General features: G+C 48.2%; 1 protein-coding gene across 1 annotated transcript in view; it reads right to left on the reverse strand.

Moving 5' to 3' along the window:
• The window catches only part of LOC144673138 (disintegrin and metalloproteinase domain-containing protein 10-like), a gene marked incomplete at its 5' end in the record, with an annotated part of 320,844 nt that overhangs the window by 278,663 nt on the left and 16,441 nt on the right, over positions 1 to 25,740 (reverse strand). The window contains one exon of the mRNA XM_078535130.1: positions 6,012 to 6,134. Within this exon, the coding sequence (XP_078391256.1) occupies positions 6,012 to 6,134 (123 nt within the window). The remainder of the gene's footprint in view (positions 1 to 6,011; positions 6,135 to 25,740) is intronic.

Below are 25,740 nucleotides of genomic sequence, written 5' to 3' on the forward strand. Positions count from 1 at the left end.
CAATACTCCGGTTGAGGCTGAAGCAGCGTTTTATACAAGTTTAACATAACTTCCTTGCTCTTGTACTCTATGCCCCTATTAATAAAGCCTAGGATACTGTATGCTTTATTAACCATACTCTCAACCTGTCCTGCCACCTTTCATGATTTATGCACATATACACCCAGCTCCATCTGCTCCTGCACCCCCTTTAGAGTTGTAGCCTTTATTTTGTATTGTCTCCCTGTGTTCTTCTTATCAAAATGAATCACTTCACACTGCATTAAATTCATCTGCCACTTGTCCATTCTACCAACCTGTCTATGTCCTTTTGAAGTTCTTCACTATCCTCCTCATGGTTCACAATACTTACAAGTTTCATATCATTCACAAATTTTGAAATTGTGACCTGCACACCATGGTCTAGGTCATTAATATATACCAGGAAAAGCAAGGGTCCCAACACTGACCCTTGGAGAACTCTACTACAAACCTTCCTCCAGCCTGAAAAACAACCATTAACCATTGCTATCAGTTTCCTGTCACTCAGCCAATTTCATATCCATGTTGCTACTGTCCCTTTTATTCCATGAGCTATAACGTTGCTCACAGGTCTGTCAAGTGGCACTGTATCAAATGCCTTTTGGAAGTCCATGTACACCACATCACTTCCCTCATCAACTGCATTTCCCTACTCAACCCTCTCTGTTACCTCTTCAAAAAAGTCCAACAAGTTAGTTAAACATAATTTTCCCTTAAGAAATCCATGCTGGCTTTCCTTAATTAACCCACATTTGTCTAAGTGGCTATTAATTTTGTCCTGAATTTTCACTTCTAGACATTTCCCCGTTACCAAAGTTAAACTGACTGGCCTGTAGTTGCTGGGTTTATCTTTACACCCTTTTTATAAACAGGGTGTAACGTTTGCAATTCTCCAGTCTTCTGGCACCACCCCCAAGGAAGACTGAAAAATTATGCCCAGTGCCTCTGTAATTTCCACTCACTTCCCTCAGGATCCTTGGATGCATCTCATCTGGTCCTGGTGCCTTATCAACTTTAAGTACAGACAGCCTATCCAATACCATCTCCTTATCAATTTTAAACCTTCCTAGTGTCTGAATTACCTCCTCTGTCACCATGGCCTGGGTTAGCATCTTCTTCCTTGGTAAAGACAGATGCAAAGTATCCATTTAATACCTCAGCCATGCCCCCTGTGTCCATGGGCAGAAATTTTCGCTCGGCGGGCGGGCGCATGCCCAGCCCACTCTAGCGTGAAATGACATGTTGGCTGAGCGTGCCGACGCCAACGTGTAGTCTCACGATAGTTCGGTCAGCAGGCGCGTGCCGGAGTCAGCAGCACGTCCACCGACAATTAAAAGGCCTGTTAAGGCCATTAAATAATCAATTGGCCAAAATTTTTTGCTGCCCAGCCAACCTAACAGTTGGCAGGCAGGTGAAAAGACCAAGCAGCCTTTGCATTTTTTTGGAAAACTCATCCATGGGTGGGATGAGGTTTCCAAAAGCAAATAAAATTAAAATAAAAGTTTTACAATTGAATTAATAACACATCCCTGCTCAAGTGACACATGCGGGGATATGTTTTATGACATTTTTATTTTCTCCATTTTCTTTTTTTAACAGCTCTGTGCCTCAGGGAGATTATGAAGAGCTCACTTGTGCACACGTGTGAAGTTCGCGCTCGCCCTCCTCCCCTCAGCCTCACAGGCGGTGCTGAGCGCTGCCGCTCGCGTTTCATGCTGGGTGGGTCTTAATTGGCCCGCCAGCATGAAATTGTGGTGCGGTACCGATCATGGGCGGCCACCCACCCCTGCCAAGCCCTCCCGCCAAGGGTAAAATTCTGCCCTTTTTTTCATCCCTAATCAGCTCCACTCCTTCTTTTACCATTTTTTTTACTAATTATATGCCTATAGAAGACTTTTGGATTCCCTTTTAGGTCAGTCTCTTCTCATACTCTCTCTTTGCTTCTCTTACTTGCTTTTTCACCTCCCCTCTGAACTTTCTTTCTTCAACCTGGTTCTCAACTGTATTATCCATCTGACATAAGCACTCATTTCCACTTCATTTTTATCTATTTTGTTATCTGGATTTGTTTACCCTACCTTTCTCTTTTGAGTGAATATACCTTGACTGTGCCTGAACTATCTCTTCTTTGAAGGTAGCCCATTGTTCAGTCAGCGTTTTCTCTGCCAACCTTTGACTCCAATTTATTTGGCCCAGATCCGTTCTTACCCCATTGAAGTTGGCTTTCCCCCATAGTTAGGGAACTATGAAGTTATTCACTAAGATAAAAACAAAACACTGCGGATGCTGGAAATCTGAAACACAAACAGAAAATGCTGGAAAAACTCAGCAGGTCTGACAGCATCTGTGGAGAGAAAACAGAGTTAACATTTCGAGTCCGCATGACTCTTTTTCTTTAGCTCTGAAGAAGAATCATACGGACTTGAAATTTTAACTGTTTTTCCCTCCACAGGTGCTGTTAGACCTGAGTTTTTCCAGCATTTTCTGTTTTTGTATGAAGTTATTCACTTTGGTCGTAAAAATAAAAAAGCAGAATATTTTTTAAAAGGTGAGAATGTTCAAAGAGACTTGGGTGCACTTGTACAAAGAAAGCAGAAAGTTAGCATGCAGGTGCAGCAAGCAATTAGGGAGGCAAAAGGCATGTTGGCCTTTATTTTAAGGGGATGGTGTACAAGAATAAATAAGTCTTGCTATAGTTCTACAGGGTTTTGGTGAGACCACAACTGGAATACTGTGTGTAGTTTTGGTCTCCACATTTAAGAAAGGATATACTTGCACTGGAGGCGGTACGGCGAAGGTCACTATACAGGTCCCTGGGATGAGGGAGCTGTCCTATGATGAGAGGCTGAGTAAATTATCCTCTGGAGTTTAGAAGAATGAGAGGCAATCTCATTCAAACCTAAAAAGTTCTGAAGGGGCTTGAAAGGGTGGATGCTGAGAGATTGTTTCCGCTGGTTGGGGAGTCTAAAGCACGAGGGCACAGTCTCAGGATAAGGGGGTGATCATTTAGGACTGAGATGAGGAGAAATTACTTCACTCAAAGGGTTTGTGAATCTTTGGAATTCTCTATCCCAGAGGGTTGTGGTTGCTCCATCATTGAATACATATAAGGCTGGGATGGACAAATTTTTGGTCTCTCAGGGAATTAAGGGATATGGGGAGCGGGCGGGAAATGGAGTTGAAGCCCAAGATCAGCCATGATCATATTGAATGTTGGAGCAGGCTCGCTAGGCTGGGTGGTCTACTCCTGCTCCTATTTCTTGTGTTTTTTCTTACTCTGGGTTGTTCTTTGTCCTTTTCCATAGTCAGCCTAAACCTTATGATACAATGATTTCTGTCCCTGAAATATTCTCCTACTGACCCTTGATCCACTTGGCCCACCTCAATTCCAAGAACCAGGTCTAGCAGTGCCTTTCTCGTTGGACTGGAAACATACTGCTGTAGAACATTTTCCCGAACACACTTGAGGAACTTTTGCCCCTTTCTGCCTTTTACACTACTACTAGCCCAGTCTGTATTCAGATAATTAAAATCTCCTATTATAATTATTCTATAATTATTGCACCTTTCTGCAAGTCCCTTGCAAACCTGTTCCTCTGCATCCTTCCCAATAGTTGGTGGCCTACAGACTACAGCAAACAATATAATTGCACATTTTTTGTTCCTTAGATCTAGCCAAATAGATTCCAACCGTGATCCATCTTGGACATCCTCTTTCTCCAGCAATGTAACGCTCTCCTTAATCAATACCGGCATCCCTCCCACTTTTCTTCCTTTCCTATCTTTCCTGAACACCTTGGATCCAGGAATAGTTAATAGCCAGTCTTACACTTCTTTCAGCCAGGTCTCTGTTATCACCACAACATCATATTTTCGCATGGCAATCTGGAACTCAGAAAACTTGTTCACCACACATTCACATACATACACAGTAACCCTGATTTAGACTTTATTACTTTCTCCCTTACTCTGAACCCACCTAATTGTAGATGGTGGACAGGCTTTGAGGAGTCAGGAGGTGAGTTACTCACACCACAATTCCCTGTCTCTAACCTGCTCTTGTAGCCACAGTATTTATATGATCCAGTTCAGTTTCTGGTCAATGGTAACCCCCCAGGGTGTTGATAGTGGGGGATTCAGCGATGGTAATGTCAAGGAGAGATGGTTAGATTCTCTCCAGGAGATGGTCATTGCGTTGCACTTGTGTGGCATGAATGTTACTTGCCACTTATCAACCCAAGCCAGAATGTTGTCCAGGTCTTGCTGCATTTGGACAAGGGCTGCTTCGCTATCTGAGGAGTCATGAATGGTGCTGAACATTGTGCAATTTTCAGCAAATATCCCCACTTCTGGCCTTATGATGGAAGGAAGGTCATTGATGAAGCAGCTGAAGATGGTTGGGCCGAGGACACTACCCTGAGGAACTCCTGCAGCAATGTCCTGGAGCTGAGATGACTGACCTCTAACAACCACAACCATCTTCCTTTGTGCTAGGTATGATTCCAACCAGCGGAGAGTTTTCCCCCTGAATTTCATTGACTTCAGTTTTACTAGGGCTCCTTGATGCCACACTTGGTCAAATGTCAAGGGCAGTCACTCTCACTCACCTCTTGAGTTCAGCTCTTTTGTCCATGTTTGGACCAAAGCTACAAGAGCTGAATGACCCTGGCAGAAACCAATCTGAGCATTGGTGAGCAAGTTATTGGTGTTTAAGTGTTGCTTGTCAGCACTGTTGATGTTGATGGCCCCTTCCATCGCTGCTGATGATTAAGTGTAAATTGATGGGGTGGTAATTGGGCAGATTGGATTTGTCTTGTTTTTTGTGGACAGGACATACCTGGACGATTTTCCACATTTTGTCCGCCAACTCAAGTCTGCACCCCTTGGGCGTAAGTGAGTGGAATTGAGGGCTATTCCAGGCTGAACAGCCAGGGTGAGGGAGGAGTAGTTTTAATGGGGACTGGGGTGTGGAAAGTGCGGGTGAGGGTGTGATTGCCAATCAGGAGCTGCAGAAACTTTGTTTCTGGAGAGCCAAAGACTAGAAAAATGGGGATTTGAGTGTGCAATTGTAAGTAAATTTGGGGATAGGTTTTTCCAGGGATGGAAACAGAAAGAAATAGAGTTGGGGTGAGGAAGGGAGCTGTGGGTGTGATACAAGGAATTGGTCAGAGATGACCTTACCTGTGAGTGATATTACGGGAGTAATGAGTCCACGTGAGATGGCAAGGTCATGGGGGGGCTATGAATATTGATTTTGGAGTTTACATGCAGGATTAAGGGAGGATAGGAGGGCAGGGAACTTAGAGGAGAGAGATCTTGATGAACTGAGATGGTGTTTGAAATCACTGAGGATGAGAAGTCACTCAGAGGCTGAAACAGTTAACTCGAGAAAGTTAGTATGTCACCTGGGCAAGGAGTAGAGAACCAGGATGTTAAATGGGAGGTGGAACAAGGTGAGATGCTCAAAGGAGGAGTTGGCTATAAGAGTAAAGGAACAGACCAAAGTGTGATTTGATTGTAAGAGCTACACCGCCATCGCAATGGTCTGGGTGAGGCAAGTGCTGAAGGGTTTAGTCAGTGGGGGTTTAGCCAGTGGAGGGTTCATTTGGGGTCAGCCAGGTTTCCATCAAGGCCATAGTATTGATGCAATCATCCACAATAAGCTCATAGATTGCAAGGGCTTTGTGTTAGAGTGAATGGACATCGTGGAGGGAGCTGTGAAGAGAGGCGGTGATAGCTGGACCATTGGCAGGGTCCACAGGGTCAGCACTGGGAAGGGTAAGTTGCAAAGGGAGGAGTGTGGAAGGATCAGCTTCAGCCTGGTCGCTGGGCGGAATGGTCTGTAAGAGAGTCGATGGGGCAGCTGGGGCTGCTGTTCATCAGGAGGTCAGTGTTTCCCTGCTGTGTACAGTGACACATCATGTGCTTCTAGGTGTAATGTTAGGTTAGCTGAGCCTTGCTATGATCCACATGCCTAATGAGGATAATACCTGAGCAGTGACTCTCTCCTTGATTCCCATGCGTTTGTAATACCAGTGGTCAGCATGTAGGTGCAGGAAGCAGGTATCCAGGAAAGGATCAACACTTCTCTGTGATCTTGAAAGCCGAGACCCCTGAAAGAAGTGGAAGGAAGAGTTAGGAACTTGCTGATTGTTCTTTATATCAACTCCTTCGTGTGGAGGAGACAGCCGACACAATTCGAGAATTACACAATCGACTTTAGTCTTCAGCAAGTCAATGAAAGTGATATGGAGGAATAGACTAGGAATTTACAGGATCCCTGTATCAGAGTGGAGATAGAAAGGGACTTCTCTAGCTTCTCTCTTACCTCCTCACGTGCCCCCTCGTAACTCATCTTATCCATGAGACCCACCTACTGCCCCCTCAACCCTATTCCCACTAAACTGTTGACCACTCAACATCTCCTCCTGACTTCCTTGTTACCTGAGATTGTGGATAATTCTCTTTCCTTTGGTACTGACCCTCTGTCCTTTAAACCTGCCATCATCACTCTCTTCTCCAAATACCAACCCTTAACCCCACTCTCTTGCAAACTAATACCCATCTCCAACCTCCTTTTCCTCTCCAAAAATCCTTACACATGTTGACACCTCCCAAATCCGTCCCCATCTTTCCCGAACTCCATGTTTGAATTCTCCACAGAACCAAAACAGCTCTTATCAAAGTCACCAATGACATCCAATGTGACTGTGACAAAGGTAAACTTTCCCTCCATGTCCCTCTTGACCTGTCTGCAGCCTTTGACACGGTTTGACCACACCATCCTCCTCCAACACCTCTCCACGATCATCCAGCTGGGGACGACTGCTCTCATCTGGTTCTGTTCTAATCTATATAATCAGAGTCAGAGAATCACCTACAATGGCTTCTCTTCCCCATCCTGCACTGTTACCTCTGGTGTCCTGCAAGGATCTACGCTTCATCCCCTCCTATTTCTCATCTACATTCTGTCCAATGGCGACATCATCCCAAACCAAAATGCAGTCAGGTTTCACACATACACTGATGACACCCAACTCTACCTCATCACCAACTCTGTCAACTCTTCCACTGTTGCTAATTGTCAGGCTGCTTATCTGACATCCGGTACTGGATGAGCAGAAATTTCCTAGGAAAAGCCTGAAGCCAAAGTCTTTGGTCCCGTTGCAAACCCCACTCCCTAGCCACCGACTGTATCCCTTTCTCTGGAAAACCAGGCTGTTTGCAATCGTGGTGTCATGTTTGTGTCCCTCAGATGAGTTTCCCACTATTGTTACAAACCCTGTAGAGACCGATAGCTTTTAAAAAGAGATTTGAATTCCCAGTGACCGATTCAAAGGATCACACAACAAGATTTCACGTTTTAAAACTTTTACTGTAACAACTAAACTAAATCATCATCTTAGTTAGTAACAAATACACAAAACTACAGAAAAGGTATTCCCCTTCACTTCTGAAAACCCCCACCGCGTTTATACATTACACCACAAACTCCGCCGAAATGTGGAGTGGAAACTTCCCCCCCACCCCGCCAGAGAGTAAGTGCAGTGGCAGGTGGGATTAGCGGCACGTTTCCTGCTGATTGGTGGGTCCGGAAATTGCGCCCAATCTTACACTTGGAAGCTCATTAATTATGCATCGGCAAATAGCTCTCCCAATCACAAGGCAGGGCGGCCAACGATTCGTCCGTCCCACTGTCACCTAATGGGGTCAAAGGTCCCGGCGCCATTTATAAATGCCAGCCAAACACACACATTACGCTCTGCAGCCTGGCCGTGCCGACGACCAAGTCCAAGATGGCTGCAAGGAAAAAGGTGGCAGTATCAAGGTTCAGCAATGACTCCCGTGAGGCTCTTATTCGTGGAGTGCGCCAGCACCGGGATGTCCTCTACCCAAGGGATGGTTCCAGGAGGTCCACCAACTTCACCTCATCGGCTTGGGAGGCAGTTACAAGGGGCGTCAGCTCGTTGGGCTGCCAGAGAAATGCCAGGAAACGTGCAGGAAGAGGATGCATGATCTCAGCTGCACTGCCAGGGTAAGCCATCATTCAGCTCCCTCCAAAATCACACACTCATCATGGCATCATGCACTCAGAGCGTCACACAGCACAGCCATCTCACAAAACATTAGTGGGGGAAATATCAGCAGCGAAAACCTATTCACCAGCATCCTGCACAAACACTATCCTCAGCCCTTACTGGGGTTGGGGGGAGTTCAGCACACACAGCAGGCATGCATGCTTCTCAAACTCTGTTCCTCATCACATTCCATCCATTGGTCTTCATGCAGGCCAAGTTTACCTGTAGCAAGAGGGAGAGATCTCAGACCAGAGGAGGGGCGGCCGACATCCAGGCCCTTTCCAGTTTGAGGAGAATGCCACTGATCTGGCAGGGGAAGACAAAGCTCGCTCCTGTGGTGATGGTGAGATTGACTTCTCTCAGCAAGCCAGTACGGATGAACCCTCCATGAATTGATCACATCCTGACGCTCTGAGTGACATGCAATTCAGCCTGTTCATTAACTAAATGTGTCTTTTATCTCTTACAGCCAGCAGCAGCTTCAGACAGACCAGCACATCCAACAAATGCCCCAGGCCACCACAGAGGAGGATCCATTTGAAGGAAGGCCCGTCACTGCATTCGCTTACATCCCCACCAGTGCAGACAGACATACACCCCGGTGGGTCATAGATCTAGATTAGGCTCGGGGTCACATTCTGGGGAACACCTAACACCTCACTGACACGCCTCTGCAGCAATCCGATGCAGTGACAGCCCAGGTCTCTGGCACTCGGAGGTCTGCTGGAGAACAAACACCCGCTAAGTCCCAGTCACAAGATCAGCCTCTGGAAACATGCTGGAGATGCAAAGACAGGCAGCGGGACATCAGGCAGAGTTGTGAGAGAAAGTCAACAGACTAGAGCGAAGGATGGGTGAGTCCGTCTGTATTCTGTATGATGTCGCTCTGACATGCGAGTGTCTCAAGGTCTCCACGGGAAGGGTGGCGGCCGCCTTGAAGACCTTAGTCCAGCAGGTTCTGCCGGATTTGCATTGGGACCTGCATTCTATTGCTCTAGTCATTGAAGGCATCCGTCAATGGCTTAGTGAGAGGGGGCTGGGCATCTCGCCCTCACTCCTGGTGCCCCTTCTTCTCAAGGAGTCGGGCAGGGGCCCTCGGGCACCCACGAGGAGGAGGACCCCAGGGGCCATCCATCCAGGTGACTCAGTGTCCAGCTGATCCCAGTCCCCTCTGCCTGTGACCCTATCACCTCCAGCTCCACAGGCCGAGGAGGGCGTACCTGCACAACAGGAGACCCAAAGCAGGTCGGGGGCCCCCCAGATCTCAGCCCTCCAGAGGACGCCTGCCTCACAGACAACAGGGCATCACAGACAGCAGGCTGCCTCACCTCTGCTGCAGATGTCGGGGATCCAGCAAAACGTAGTGGTAGGGTTCGAAAGATTAAGAAACCTTGATATCACTCACTGTATATATCATGCACTTTGTAAATACATTGACTGTTCGTGACAATGATCTCATCCTTTGAATGTGTTATGCACTTGCATCTATGTGGCCCCTTGCTAAGGTGGCCCAAGCTCCCACTCTCCTCCCTTTGTGAGCCTCACATTCATGTGATGTCTAGCTGCCTCATGTTAGCTACTCTCCCCTTGTCTAATGTCAAGGAGATGTAGCAACATCTTTATTGAAAGTGTCTGCAAATTGCATTAGAAAGTGATATTCATTAAAAGGCACTTTGGAATTATACGTGTTCAATTGCATTGCAGGGTTACCACATGTTGTCTCATCATCAAATAGCTGCCTCCATTGTTTGTACCAAAGCACAAGACCTGCAGCCATGATGGTCTCTACAGCCATGTGTGTGAAAAATGGGTGTTATTTTTTATTTAGGGGAATATTGTGCTATTATGTTAAAGAAGGTGTGCGTGTGCATGTGTGCATGCATGCATGTGTGATTTAAATAAGCTGGGCAGAGTTTGATAGGAGTCTGGTTGTCTGGAGGGTTTGGAAACATGAAAAGGATAGAGGTGTTACTTTAATTTACATCTAACAGTTGCATTTTTCAATAAGTTGAGAATTTGTTGAATATCAAAGGGGAGTCACAGGTGACAAGGAAAGTGTATGCAACTTGCAGGAGTTCATAGATAAACAAGTAGTGGGGATATGATATTTTATTGACCCAAAAGCAAAGACAGGATGGAAACATCAAAGATCTTATATTTGGAAGGGTTTGAGTTTCAAAGGGGTGTGAGAACAATGGAAATGAGACGAAAGGGAAAACAGGTATATTAGAGTTGCTGTGGATAGCTGTTGAGCTAGAGATGGCTGGAGATAGCTGGAGCTGTTGAGGTAGCTGGAGATGTGGGCTGGAAGAGGATGCAGTTTGAATCACTGATCCAGTCAAGTCTTGGGCTGCAGCAAGCAGTTTTATCCTGAAGTGAATTCCACTGCAGAGTGGAAGAGGGTAAAGGTCATGTGGTACACCTTTATTGAAGCTATAGAAGTTTGCCTTGTGTAATATTACTGGATTTCATAGTTAACATCTATAAGGAAGTGTTGCCTGGAAAGTGTTTACTTGTAGAGAGTTTTGGGGGAATGTATTGTAAGACTAATCTTAATTGTGTAACTGTAATCTTGTGTGCTTAATTTTTCTTTTATTTTTGTCAATAAACTTTTACATTTAATTTTTAAATATCTTAAAAGTGTTACTGGATCTCCTGAGATCGATACATCTTCCCGGTTTTTTCAGAATACAAAAAGTATGGTTGTGGCCCATAAACCAACTGTCCCTCTGGGATTGTGTTTGTGCAGCAATTAACACCGGCTGTGGCCATAACCACGTGCACATCTCTATCGCCATAAATAGTGTCTCATTCAGGTGGCCACAACTGCACCAAGTCCAGTAAATGCAGGCTTTGCGCTGAAGAGCTGCCTTTCACTTCCCAGAGTGGCTACATGCAGCTTTAGCTGCATGACCTTTCCAAAGAGTAGGGCCTGGTGATTAATGAGGGTTGCAGATCCAAGGCCCAATGCTGACATTGCTCTCGATGTGAGTGGTTGTAAAGGCCTTTCAGATCACTGGCACGGCACTAAGGGACAGGAGGATTGTGCTTGCCTGCACTCTATTCCTCCTGGAACCTTGTGACTATGAGTGTGCCACAGGCACATCTTCTGTGTCTTGTGGCTTTGAGCGCATTCTCATGTGGGAACTCCCCAACTCTTCAGGTTCCTGCCCTTCCAAGTCCTCATCATCTGAGGAGTTCTCAGCCTCCTCTGTGCCTCCCTCTGGCAAGTGATCCCCCCTTTGAAATGCCAGGTTGTACAGGGCACAACAGCCTACAATGATGTGGGATACGCTCTGTGCGGAGTACTGCAGAGCCCCACGTGAGCGGTTCAAATGTCAAAAGTGCATCTTCAGGATGCCAATGGATTTCTCAATGTTGGATCTTGTCGTATAATGCGCCATGGTGTATCTCTCCTCCCAGGCACTTTGAGGACGATGCACGGGTGTCACAAGCCATCTTTTCAGTGGGTACTCCTTATCACCCAGTAGCCAATCCTGTAAGCGCTGTGGCCCTTCGAATATCTGTGGCACCTGCAAGTGACACAGGATGTAGGGGTCGTGAGAACTCCCAGGGTACCTGGCGCAAATGTGCATGATGCGCCTCTGATGATCCCACACCAGCTCAATGTTAAGGGAGTGGAACCCTTTCCTATTAATGGAGATTGGGGCTGCTGCCGTAGAGCCCTTAAAGTGACATGTGTAATTGATTGCACCCTGCACTCTAGGAAAGCCTGAGATAGCCGCAAATCCAAGAAATCTAGCAGCTTGGCTAGCGTCATCCATTGTGAACTTCACCTAATGATGAGCCTTACCGCAGAGGGCATCCATCACCTCCTTGATATATTTATGCGTTGAGGACTGAGAGATGCCACATAGGTCTCCTGTGGATCCCTGGTACGAGCTGCTTGCAAAAGAATTGAGTGTGGTGGTGACCTTCAGGAGCATTGTCAGAGGATGACCTTTAGTCCATGCAGCATTAGATCCCCCTGCAGAATATGGAAGATATAAGCCACCACATCTCTTAACAAGCGCAGACAAGCACTGCACTGTCTCTCGCTCATCTCCAGATAGGAACAGTGTCCTTGGTAGACCCTTGGTCATGCGAGTTGCCTCCATGGGATGGGTCTGACTTTCTCATCCTCTGGTCTCCCCTGGCCCATGGTCCTCAGGCAGGGCCTCTTCTTGAAGCTGTGCTAGATGGTGCCGGGCCCTTCTCCTCCTCAATCACTGCAACCAAGAAAGCAGCACTGAGCACGGGCTCCATTATTCAATCCTCCTTCTCCCTGAGGGACTGATAGATCCAAAAGATTGAGTAATGGGCAACTATAGTCGAGCTCCCAATCACTACCAAAAAGCTATGACCATGTGCTAGGGCTGTGTCTGTGCTACTTGCCTTTCCCTGATCTAGTGTTCCAGTTGAGGCGCTACCTCACAGATCCAGGTGACCAAGATGCCACCCCAGATACTTGACATCTTAATCCCAGAGAGGTTGGAAGAGGCTTGAGCACATCCAGGATATGGTCACCCTTACCCAATGCACACCTGATCTGGTGTACAGATCATGCCTAACCTGCACTTTTGGAATGACTGGATGCCCTTTGGCCCGTTAGCCATGCCAATTACAGAAAGTACCTTAGAGGATTTCATTGGTCATCCTGCAGATATCCAGCAGCTGTGTTCCTTTCATGGTCGGCTGCATCCGGTGTCAGCTGTGGCTCAGTTCATAGCACCCTCGCCTTTGAATCAGAGGGTTGTGGGTTCACATCCCACTCCCGGAAACCAAGAACTATGATTGTACTCGAAAGAGTTGCAATCTGTGACTGTTGATAACTCGAAAGAGTTTTCCACTCTTGCATTCCTTTCTGTTAATGCTCCAATTGATCAACTTCATTGTGAACCCAATGATTCCTGCAGTCTCACGTCAAAGTGCTCCAAATGTCAGTGGCTGCAACTGCACCTTCTCAATAAACTCTTCCTGAGTTCGATCAGCTCAGACTCCATTCCAATGTTGGGAATCTAAGAAGTATAAGAGTGCCTCCTGCAAGGGCCCCTGAGCCAAGCCATAGGCTCCTTCCGCACTTCCTCAGGCCCCTCCCATGGAGAATTTTTCCCAATTTCAATTTAAAACAGAGTCATTACTTCGGAGTCTCAAGATAGTGCTGCTGCATTTCCACTTTGAGACCAGCTTCCCCCTGTTACCATTCATGTTCTCCCCCCATCCCCCCCACCCCCCGCCCAACCCCCACCCCAATCACTCTGGAACACCACAATGTGCAGGGAGACCTCCCTCCGGTTATTCTGCAGCCTCCACCAGTCACCCTGAAACCCATGGTTATTGTTGTGAACATTCCTGCCCTCCCCCCCGAACCCGTCACTGCTGATGACCCCATGCCCCAAGTGAACCTCACCCTGCTCCAGACAGCTTCGAGTACACCCCCCTTTATTACCTTTTCCCCATTGATAGGCTGCAGAGGTCTCCCCTGACCATGACTATCCCATCTGCAGCCCAGTACCAAGCTAGACATCTTCATCACCAAGCGTAAGACAGTAACCACGCCCTGCATACCAAGTTATGCCTGATCCCCATTGAGCACACTGGCCTTGTTCGTCCCTGGAGTGGGACCATGACATGTGTGTCATGAATAGTCCTGTAGCCCACTAAGCCCCGGGGCTGCCTTTAATCTCTGAACCCGACCATGTGGACCACAGAGCCCCTGAACTGCCTTTAATCTCTCACCCTGACCATTTTGGCTGCAGTCCAGGGACAATGACTGTCTGTCACTCAACTCCACGGCTCCTTAATGAATGACCACAAAACCGGCTCCTTCAGCAACTGCACCCCACCCCCCCCCACCCCCACCCCATGAGTCTCTGTGCAACCCATCCCTCTTGTGGCACACTAACCATCCCCCACCACCCCTTACCTCCTTTCATCCTCTAGAGCCTGCATTCATCCCCTCCCATTCATGCAAATGAAATCCCATCTCCCAATCTCTCTATCTCTCTCTCAATCTTCAGTTGCCAGGACCCCAATTCTGGAATTCCTTCCCTAAACCTCTCCCGTTAAGAAACTGCATAAAATCTGCCTCTTGGACCAAGCTTTTGGTCATCTGCCTTAATATCTCCTTTTGTGGCTCTAATCTAACTTTGCTTTATCATGGTCCTGTGTGAAGTGGCTTTGGATGTTTTAATAGTGCGATAAATGTAAGTTTTTGTTGTCATTCTGGGAGTTCCTTTGTCACTGCAGAATTCCTGAGGTTCCTCACTGAGCGTTTCCTCTCCAGGCACATATCGGATTTATGTCTTCCTGCAAACCCGGAATTTCGGGGCCATCAAAGAACAAAGATACAAAGAAAAGTACAGCACAGGAAGAGGCCCTTCGGCCCTCCAAGCCTGTGCCGATCATATTGCCTGTCAAACTAGAACATTTTGCACTTCCGGGGTCCGTATCCCTCTATTCCCATCCTATTCATGTATTTGTCAAGCTGCCTCTTAAACACCACTATCGTACCTGCTTCCACCACCTCCTCTGGCAGCGAATTCCAGACACTCACTACCCTCTGCGTAAAAAACTTGCCCCGCACATCTCCTCTATAGTTTTCTCCTCTCACCTTAAATCTATGTCCCCTAGTAATTGACTCTTCCACCCTGGGAAAAAGCTTCTGAATATCTATTCTGTCCATGCCACTCATAATTTTGTAAACTTCTATCAAGTCGCCCCTCAATCTCCATCGCTCTAGTGAGAACAATCTGAGTTTCTCCGACCTCTCCTCATAGCTAATAACCTCCAGACCAGGCAGCATCCTGGTAAACCTCCTCTGCACCCTCTCCAATGCCTCCATATCCTTCTGGTAATGTGTCGACCAGAATTGCACGCAATTAATTTCATTTCATCACATTAAAGGAATTGGAAATCTAAACCTGATCTACCATCATTATAGATATAAACCTAAACATGACCTACCGTCATTATGGATATAGATCTAAACATGATCGACTGTCATTTTAGATATATAACTAAACGTGATCTACTGTAATTACAGGTATAGATCCAAATGTGATCTACTGTCATTATGAATATAGATCTAAACTTTACCTACCATCATTATGGATATAGATCTAAATGTGATCTACTGTCATTACAGGTATAGATCTAAACATGATCTACTGTCATTATGAATATAGATCTAAACATCATCTACTGGCATTATGGGTATAGATCTAAATGTGATCTACCATCATTATGAATATAGATCTAAATGTGATCTACTGTCATTATGGATATAGAGCTAAAGGTGATCTACTGTCATTATGGATATAGATCTAAACGTGATCTACCATCATTATGGATATAGGTCTAAACAAGTTCTACTGTCATTGTGAATATAGGTCTAAAGGTGATCTACTGTAATTTTGGATATGGATCTATAGGTGATCTACTGTCAATATGGATATAGATCTAAATGCCATCTACCCTCATTATGATTATAGATCTAAAGGTGATCTACTGGCAGTATGGTGTAGGTCTAAATGTGATCTACCATCATTGTGGATATAGATTTAAACGTGATCTACCACCATTATGGTTATAGATCTAAAGTTGATCTACCTTCATTATGGATATAGATCTAAAGTTGATCTACTATCTTTATGAATATAGATCTAAATGTGATCTACCGTCATTACGAATATAGATCTGTTCAATAAATAGGTGTCTTAATGTAAGGTGATTGTATTCCCTTACATATAGCCTTGCCTCGCCCCGATCCCTGTGTGAGCAGGAAATGGGTTACAACAACAAGGACAACAACTTGTATTTAGTTAGCACCCTTAATGTAGTAAAGTATCACAAGGTGCCCTACAGGGAGGTAAAATTTGACACAGCCATATAAGGCGATATTAGTGCAGATTACCAAAAGCTTGGTCAAAGATATGTATTTTAAGGGGTTTCAAAAGTAAGGAAAAAGAGCTGGAGAGGTTACTGGAGGGAATTCCAGCGTTTAGGGTCCAGGCTGCTGAGGGCACCAAACTAGGAGGATCATAAATGGTCAGAATTGTAGAGCTCGGGGAAATTACAGAGTTGGGGAAGGGTGGGGGCATGGGTTGATTTGAGAACAAAGATGAGGATTTTAAAATCCAGGTGCTCTCAACTGGGGAACCAGTGTAGTTCAGCAAAGATGATTGAACAGGACTTTGTGCAAATTAGGATATGGGTGGCTGGTTTCGTGAGTCTATATTTATAGAGGGTGAAAGATGGAAAGTCGGCCAGGAGCACAATGGAATAGTGAAGTTTAGAGGTAACAAATGCATAGATGAGAGTTTCAGCAACAGATGAGCTGAGGTAAGGGCAGATTTCAGCAATATTTTAGAGGTGGAAATAGGCTATCATGGTGACGATGAGGATATGCGGTCAGAACCTCATCTTGTGGTCAAGTAGAATAAGAAAAATTTGGTTACACCTCAGACACTTGCCAGGGAGAGAGATGGAATCAGTAACTAGGAAATGAAGTTTGTGGGGATAATGCTCTCAGTCTTCCCAATATTGAATTGGAGGAAATTTCTGCTCACCCAGTACTGCATGTGGGACAAACAATGTGCAATGTGTACATGATGCACTGTAACAACTCAGCAAGGCTCCTTCAACAGTACCCCCCAAACCCACAATCTCCACCATCCAGACGAAAGAAAGATTTGCATTTATATAGAGCCTTTCATGACCACTGGACATTTTACAGCTAATGAAGTACTTTTGAGTAGTAGCCACTACTCTAATGTAGGAAATGTGGCAGGCGATTTGCACACAGCAAGCTCCCACAAACAGTAATGTGATAATGACAAAATAATCTCTTTCATTGATGTTGATTAAGGGCCTAGAGAATATTGACCAAGACACCAGGGAGAACTCCCCTGCTCTTTTTCAAAATAATTCCATGGAATCTTTTGCCTCCATCAGAGATGGAGATGGGCTTTGATGCAACAAGTCACCCAAAAGACAGCACCTCAAATGCCTCGTACTAACTGCAGTGTCAGCATACATCAATGTACAGAAGTCCTGGAGTGGATCTGGAACCCACAACCCCCAGCACTACCCACTGAGCCATGGCTGACACCAAGAAGAACAACAGCAACTGGCATGTGGGGACATCACCCGTCCATGTTCCCCTCCAGGTCACACACCGTTTTCACAGAATCAAAGAATGAAACAGTGTAGGAGAGGCCCTTCAGCCCATCGAGTCTGCACCGACACGTGAGAAACACCTGACGTACCTACCTAATCCCATTTACCAGCACTTGACCCATAGCCTTGAATGTTATGACCCGCCAAGTGCTCATCCAGGTACTTTTTAAAGGATGTGAGGCAACCCACCTCCACCACCCTTCCAGGCAGCGCATTCCAGACCATGACCACCCTCTGCGTAAAAAAGATTTTCCTCACATCCCCCCTAAACCTCCTGCCCCTCACCTTGAACTTGTGTCCCTTTGTGACTGACCCTTCAACTAAGGGGAACAGCTGCTCCCCATCCACCCTGTCCATGCCCTTCATAATCTTGTACACCTCAATCAGGTCGCCCCTCAGTCTTCTCTGCTCCAACGAAAACAACCCAAGTCTATCCAACCTCTCTTCATAACTTAAATGTTTCATCCCGGGCAACACCCTGGTGAATATCCTCTGCACTCCCTCCAGTGCAATCACATCTTTCCTATAATGTGGCGACCAGAACTACACACAGTACTCTAGCTGTGGCCTCACCAAGGTTCTATACAATTCCAACATGACCTCCCTATGTTCGTAATCTATGCCTCGATTGATAAAGGCAAGTGTCCCATATGCCTTTTTCACCACCCCACTAACATGCCCCTCCGCCTTCAGAGATCTATGGACACACACGCCAAGGTCCCTTTGTTCCTCAGAACTTCCTAGTGCCATGCTGTTCATTGAATACTTCCTTGCCAAATTACTCCTTCCAAAGTGTTGACCTAGAAATACATTGTTGTTCTTTTATCATTGCTGTGTCAAAGGTCGACAGTAGTTCATGCGCAGTTAGGGATGGGCAACAAATGCTGGCCATATCTGCTGAATGAATTTTTTAAAAGGAGCTGCATTACAGATCAGCAGAATTTTGGGCTACTCTCAAGGGGCTGAATGGCCTAATCCTCAGGTTCTAAACGACGAGGTTGCAGCCAGATCAAAATGTAGCCGAGGACTGGAGGTGATGCAGTAGCAACTGAGAGATCAAGAGAGAGAGAAGTAAATATAGTGACATTGATAATATACTCCAGCACCATGAAATAACACAAAGTAAATGACCAATATGCCAGACACAGAGATAATGTCAGGGAGAGGGGAATAACTGAACACAGTAGTCAGTGTATAACAATACATGCAAGACATACTGTAATATCAAAGCAGATCTAACTTAAAAACATATTGTAACAAGGTGCAAATAATAATGAGACTAATAACATACAGTGTGTGTGTGTGAGAGGGTGGGGGGTTGAATGGAGTACAGTGTGTGCGAGAGGGTGGGGAGTTGGAAAGGATGCAGTGTATGTGTGAGAGGGTAGGGAGGTGGATGGGTTACAGAGTGTGTACAAGAGGCTGGGGGGTTGGAAAGGGTGCAGTGTGTATGTGAGAGGGGGGGGAGTGGATGGGGTACAGAGTGTGTATGAGAGGCTGGGGGGTTGGAAAGGGTGCAGTGTGTGTGTGAGAGGGTGGGAAGTTGGATGGAGTACAATGTGTGTGAGAGGGTAGGGAGTTGATGGGGTACACTGTGTGTGTGTGAGAGTGTGGAGAGTTGGATGGGGTACAGTGTGTGTGAGAGGGTGGGGAGTTGGATGGGGTACAGTGTGTGTGTGAGAGGGTGGGGAATTGGATGTGGTACAGTGTGTGTGTGAGAGGGTGGGGAATTGGATGTGGTACAGTGTGTGTGTGAGAGGGTGGGGAGTTGATGGGGTACAGTGTGTATCTGAGAGGGTGGGGAATTGGATGGGGTACAGTGTGTGTGTGAAAGGGCAGGGAGTTGAATGGGGTACAATGTGTGTGTGAGAGGGTGGAGAGTTGAATGGGGTACAGTGTGTGTGTGAGAGGGTGGGGAGTTGGATGGGGTACAGTGTGTGTGTGAGACAGTGGGTGTTGATGGGGTACAGTGTGTGTGAGAGGGAGGGGAGCTGGGTGAGGTACAGTGTGTGTGTGAAAGGGCGGGGAGTTGATGGGGTACAGTGTGTGTGAGAGAGGGTGGGGAATTGGATGGGGTACAGGGTGTGTGTGAGAGGGTGGGGAATTGAATGGGTTACAGTGTGTGTGAGGGTGGGGAGTTGTTTGGGGTAGAGTGTGTGTGTGAGAGGGTGGGGAGTTAGGTGAGGTACAGTGTGTGTCTGAGAGTGTGGGCAGATGGAAGTGGTACAGGGTGTGTGCGAGAGGGTGGGGAGTTTATGGCGTACAGTGTGTGTGAGAGGGTGGGGAGTTGGATGAGGTACAGAGTGTTTGAGAGGGTGGGGTGTTGATGGGGTACAGTGTGTGTGTGAGAGGGTGGGGAGCTGGATGAGGTAAAGTGTGTGTGTGAGAGGGTGGGGAGTTTCTGGGGTACAGTGTGTGTGTGTGTGTGTGTGTGTGTGTGTGTGTGTGTGTGTGAGTGGGTGGGGAATTGGATGGGGTACAGTGTGTGTGAGAGAGGGTGGGGAGTTGGATGGGGTACAGAGTGTGTGAGAGAGGGTGGGTTGTTGGATGGGGCACAGTGTGCGTGTGAGCGGGTGGGGAGTTGGCTGGGGTACAGTGTGTGTGAGAGAGGGTGGGGAATTGGATGGGCTACAGTGTGTATGTGAGCGGGTGGGGAGTTGGATGGGGTACAGTGTGTGTGAGAGGGGGTTGGGAGTTGGTTGGGGTACAGTGTGTGTGTGAGAGGGTAGGGAGTTGGTTGGGGTACAGTGTGTGTGTGAAAGGGTAGGGAGTTGGATGGGGCACAGAGTGTGTACGAGAGGGTGGGGGGTTGGAAATGGTGCAGTGTGTGTGTGAGATGGTGGGAAGTTGGATGGAGTAATATGTGTGTGAGAGAGTGTGGGGAGTTGATGGGGTACAGTGTGTGTGCAAGACGGTGGGGGATGATGGAGTAGAGTGTGTGCGAGAGGGTGGGGAGTTGATGGGCTACAGTGTGTGTGAGAGGGAGGGGAGCTGGGTGAGGTACAGTGTGTGTGTGAGAGGGCGGGGAGTTGATGGGGTACAGTGTGTGTGTGAGAGAGGGTGGGGAATTGGATGGTGTACAGAGTGTGTGTGTGAGGGTGGGGAGTTGCTGGGGTACAGTGTGGGTGCGAGAGGGTGCGAGTTGGTGGGTTTCAGTATGTGTGTGAGAGGGTGCGAATTGGTGGGTTACAGTATGTGTGTGAGAGGGTGGGGAGTTGGATGGGGTACAGTGTGTATGCGAGAGGGTGGGGAGTTTGATGGGGTATAGTGTGTGTGTGAGAGGGTGCGAGTTGGTGGGTTACAGTATGTGTGTGAGAGGGTGGGGAGTTGGATGGGGTACAGTGTGTATGCGAGAGGGTGGGGAGTTGGATGGGGTACAGTGTGTGTGCGAGAGGGTGCGAGTTGGTGGGTTACAGTATGTGTGTGAGAGGGTGGTGAGTTGGATAGGGTACAGTGTGTATGCGAGAGGGTGGGGAGTTGGATGGGGTACAGTGTGTATGCGAGAGGGTGGGGAGTTGGATGGGGTACAGTGTGTGTGCGAGAGGGTGGGGAATTGGATGGAGTAAAGTTTGTGTGTGAGAGGATGGGGAGTTGAGTGGAGTGCAGGGTATGTGTGAGAGGCTGATGAGATGATAGGTTACAGTGTGTGCGTGAGAGAGTGGGGAGTTGGATGGGGTACAGCGTGTGTGTGAGAGTTTGGGGAGCTGGGTGAGGTACAGTGTGTGTTCGAGAGGGTGGGGAGTTGATGAGGTACAGTGTGTGTGTGATAGGGTGGGGAGTTGGGTGAGGTACAGTGTGTGTGTGAGAGTGCGGGGAGTTGCTGGGGTACAGCGTGTGTGAGAGGGTGGGGATTTGGATGGGGTACAGCATGGGTTCGAAAGTGTATGGAGTTGAATGGGGCACAGTATGTGTGTGAGAGCATGGGGAGTTGGATGGGTTACAGTGTGTATGGGAGAGGGTGGGAGTTGATGGGGTACGGCGTGTGTGAGAGGGTGGGGAATTGATGGGGTACAGTGTGTGTGCGAGAGGGTGGGGGTTTGGATGGGGTACAGTGTGTGTGAGAGGGTGGGGAATTGATGGGGTACAGTGTGTGTGCGAGAGGGTGGGGATTTGGATGGGGTATAGTGTGTGTGTGTGAGAGGGTGGGGAGTTGGATGGGGGACAGTGTGTGTGTGTTAGGGTGGGGAGTTGAATGGGGTACAGTGTGTGTGTGTTAGGGTGGGGAGTTGGATGGGGGACAGTGTGTGTGTGTTAGGGTGGGGAGTTGAATGGGGTACAGTGTGTGTGTGTTAGGGTGGGGAGTTGGATGGGGTACAGTGTGTGTGTGAGAGGGTGGGGAGTTGGAAGGGGGACAGTGTGTGTGCGAGAGAATGGGGAGTTGAATGGAGTGCAGGGTGTGTGTGAGAGGCTGATGAGATGATAGGTTACAGTGTGTGCGTGAGAGGGTGGGAGGTTGATGGGGTACAGTGTGTGTGAGAGGGTGTGGAGTTGAAGGGGTACAATGTGTGTGAGAAGGATGCGGAGTTGGGTGAGGCACAGTGTGTGTGCGAAGGGGTGGGGAGTTGGATGGGGTACAGTGTTTGTGTGTCTGAGGGTGGGGAGTTGGTTGGGGAACAGTGTGTGTGTGTGTGAGGGTGGGGAGTTGATTGGGGTACAGTGTGAGAGAGGGTGGAGATTTGGATGGGGTACAGTGTGGGTGCGAGAGGGTATGGAGTTGAATGGGGTACAGTGTGTGTGTGAGAGTGTGAGGAGTTGGTGGGTTACAGTGTGTGTATGAGAGGGTGGGGAGTTGGATGAGATACAGCGTGTGTGTGATATGCTGGGAGTTGGGTGAGGTACAGTATGTGAGTGAGAGTGCGGGGAGTTGCTGGGGTACAGCGTGTGTGAGAGGGTGGGGATTTGGATGGGGTACAGTGTGGGTACGAGAGGGTATGGAGTTGAATGGGGTACAGTGTGTGTGTGAGAGGGTGGGGAGTTGAATGGGGTACAATGTGCGTGTGAGCGGCTGGGGAGCTGAATGGGTTACAGTGTGTGTGAGAGTGTGGGGAATTGGATGGAGTACAGGGTGTGAGCGAGAGGGTGTGGAGTTGATGGGGTACAGAGTGTGTGAGAGGGTGGGGAGTTGGATGGGGTACAGTGTGGGTGCGAGAGGGTGGGGAGTTGAATGGGGTAGAGTGTGTGTGTGAGAGGGCGGGAAGTTGGATGGGTTCAAGTGTGTGTGAGGGTGGGGAGTTGTGTGATGTACAGTGTGTGCGTGAGAGTGTGGGGAGTTGGATGGGGTACAGTCTGTGTGTGAGAGTGTGGGGAGTTGGGTGAGGTACAATGTGAGTGTGAGAGTGTGGGGAATTGGTGGGTTACAGTGTGTGTGTGATATGGTGGGGATTTGGTGGGTTACAGTGTGTGTGTGATCAGGTGGGGTGTTGATGGGGTACAGTGTTGTGAGAGTGTGTGGGGAGCTAGGTGAGGTACAGTGTGTGTGCGAGAGGGCAGGGATTTGATGTGGTACAGTGTGAGAGAGGATGAGGAGTTGGTTGGGGTACAGGGTGTGTGTGAAAGGGTGTGGAGTTGGATGGGGTACAGTATGTGTGTGTTAGGGTGGGGAGTTGGGGCAGGTACAGTGTGTGTGCGAGAGGGTGGGGAGCTGATGGTGTACAGCGTGTGTGAGATGGTTGGGAATTGATGGGATACAGTGTGTGTGTCAGAGTGTGGGCAGTTGGATCAGTACAGGATGTGTGCGAGAGCGTGGCATTTTGATGGGGTACAGTGTGTGTGCGAGAGGGTGGGGAGTTCATGAGGTACAGTGTGTGTGTGAGTGGGTGGGGAGTTGAAGAGGTACATTGTGTGTTAGAGGATCGAGTGTTGAATGGGGTACAGTGCGTGTGTGAGAAGGTGGGGAGTTGGATCGGGTACAGACTGCGTGTAAGAGGGTGTGGAGTTGGATGGGGTACAGTGTGTGTGTGAGCGGGTGGGGAGTTGGATCGGGTACAGTCTGTGTGTGAGAGGGTGGGGAGTTGGATGGGGTATAGTGTGTGTATGAGACGGTGTGGAGTTCGATGGGGTAAAATGTGTGTGACAGGATGGGTAGTTGTATGGGTTACCGTGTGTGTGTTTGAGTGTGTGGGGAGTTGGATGAGGTACAGTGTGTGTGAGAGGGTGGGGAGTTGGTGGGGTACAGTGTGTGTGAGAGGGTGGGGAATTGGTGGGGTACAGTGTGTGTGAGAGGATGGGGAGTTGTATGGAATACAGTGTGTGTGTGAGAGTGTGGGGAGTTGGTGGAGTACAGTGTGTGTGAGAGGGTGGGGTGTTGTATGGAATACAGTGTGTGTGAGAGTGTGGGGAGTTGGTGGGGTACAGTATGTGTGTGAGAGGGTGGGGACATTGATGGGGTACACTGTGTGTGTGAGAGTGCGGGGAATAGATGAGGTACATTGTGTGTTAGAGGGTGGAGTGTTGAATGGGGTACAGTGTGTGTGTGAGAGGGTGGAGAGTTGAATGGTGTACAGTCTGTGTGTGAGAGGGTGGGGAGTTGGATGGGGTACAGTGTGTGTGTGAGAGGGTGGGGGGTTGATGGGTACAGTGTGTGTGTGAGTGGGTGGGGAGTTGATGAGGTAATTGTGTTTTAGAGGGTGGAGTGTTGAATGGGGTACAGTGTGTGTGTGAGAGAGTGGGGAGTTGGCTATGGTACAGTGTGTGTGTGAGATGGTGGGGAGTTGATGGTGTACAGTGTGTGTATGAGAGTGTGGGGAGTTGGATGGAGTACAGTGTGTATGAGAGTGGGTGGGGAGTTGGATGGTGTACATTGTGTGTGTGAGTGGGTGGGGAGATGGTTGTGGTATAGTGTGCCTGTGAGAGTGTGGGGAGTTGATGGAGTACAGTGTTTTTGTGAGAGGATGGGGGAGTTGGATTGGGTACAGTATTTGTGTGAGAGGATGGGGAGTTGGATGGGCTACAGTGTGTGTCTGAGACGGTGCGGTATGGATGGGGTACAGCATGTGTGAGAGGTTGGGGTGTTGGATGAGGTACAGTGTATGTGTGAGAGGGTGGGGGAGTTGGATGGGGCACAGTGTATGTGTGAGAAGGTGGGGATTTGGATGGTGTACAGTGTGTGTGTGAGAGTGTAGGGAGTTGGATGGGGTACAGTGTGTGTGAGAGGTTGGGGAATAGGATGAGGTACATTGTATGTGTGAGTGTTGGGGAGTTTTTGTGGTACATTGTGTGTGTGAGTGTGGGTGTCGGATGGGGTACAGTGTGTTTGTGTGAGAGGGAGGGGAGTTGATGAGGTACAGTGGATGTGTGAGTTTGGGGGAGATTGAAGGGGTACAGTGTGTGTGTGAGAGGGTGGGGAGATTGATGTGGTAGAGTGTGTGTGTGCGACTGGGGAGTTGGATGGGGTAGTGTGTGTGAAAGAGGATGGGGCAGATGGATGGGGTGCATGTATGTGTGAGATGGTGGGGTGTTGAATGGGGTACAGTGTGTGTGTGAGAGGGTGGGGAGTTGGATGGGGTACAGTGTGTGTGTGAGAGGGTGAGGATTTGATGAGCACATTGTGTGTGTGAAAGGGTGTGGAGTTGATGAAGTACATTGTGTCTTAGAGGGTGGAGTTTTGAATGGGGTACAGTGTGTGTGTGAGAGGGTTGGCATTTGGATGGGGTACTGTGTTTTTCAGAGGATGGGGAGTTGGATGGGGTACAGTGTACGTGAGAGGGTGAGGAGTTGGATGGGCTACAGTGTGTGAGATTGTGGGGAGTTGGATGGGGTACAGTGTGTGTGTGAGGGTGGGGAGTTGGGTGATGTACAGTGTGTGTGTGAGGAAGTGGGGAGTTGATGGTGTAAAGTGTGTGTGCGAGAGGGAGGGGAGTTGATGGTGTACAGTGTGTGTGTGAGAGGGTGGGGAGTTGATGGTGTAAAGTGTGTGTGTGAGAGTGTGAGGAGTTGGATGGGCTACAGTGTGTGAGATTGTGGGGTGTTGGATGGGGTACAGTGTGTGTGTTAGGGAGTGGAGAGTTGATGGTGTAAAGTGTGTGTACGAGAGTGTGGGAAGTTGGATGTGGTCAGTGTGTGTGAGAGAGGGTGGGGATTTGGATGGCGTACAGTGTGTGTTTGAGAGAGTTCGGAGTTGGATGGGGTACAGTGTGTGTGAGAGAGGGTGGAGAGTTGGATGGTGTACACTGTGTGTGTGAGGTAGTGGGGGAGTTGATGGGGTACAGTGTGTGTTTGAGAGGATGGGGGAGTTGATGGGGTACAGTGTGTGTGAGAGAGGGTGGGGGAGTTGATGAGGTTCAGTGTGTGTGTGAGGATGGAGAGTTGATGGGGTACAGTGTGTGCATGTGAGAGGGTGTGGTCTCAGATGAGGTACAGTGTGCGTGAGAGGCTGGGGAGTTGGATGATGTACAGTGTATGTGTGAGTTTCTGGGAGTTAATGGCGTACAGTGTGTGTGTGAGTGTGGGTGTTGGATGGGGT

Source organism: Cetorhinus maximus, unplaced genomic scaffold (genome assembly GCF_964194155.1).
Source record: "Cetorhinus maximus unplaced genomic scaffold, sCetMax3.hap1.1 HAP1_SCAFFOLD_303, whole genome shotgun sequence".
NCBI lineage: Eukaryota > Metazoa > Chordata > Chondrichthyes > Lamniformes > Cetorhinidae > Cetorhinus > Cetorhinus maximus.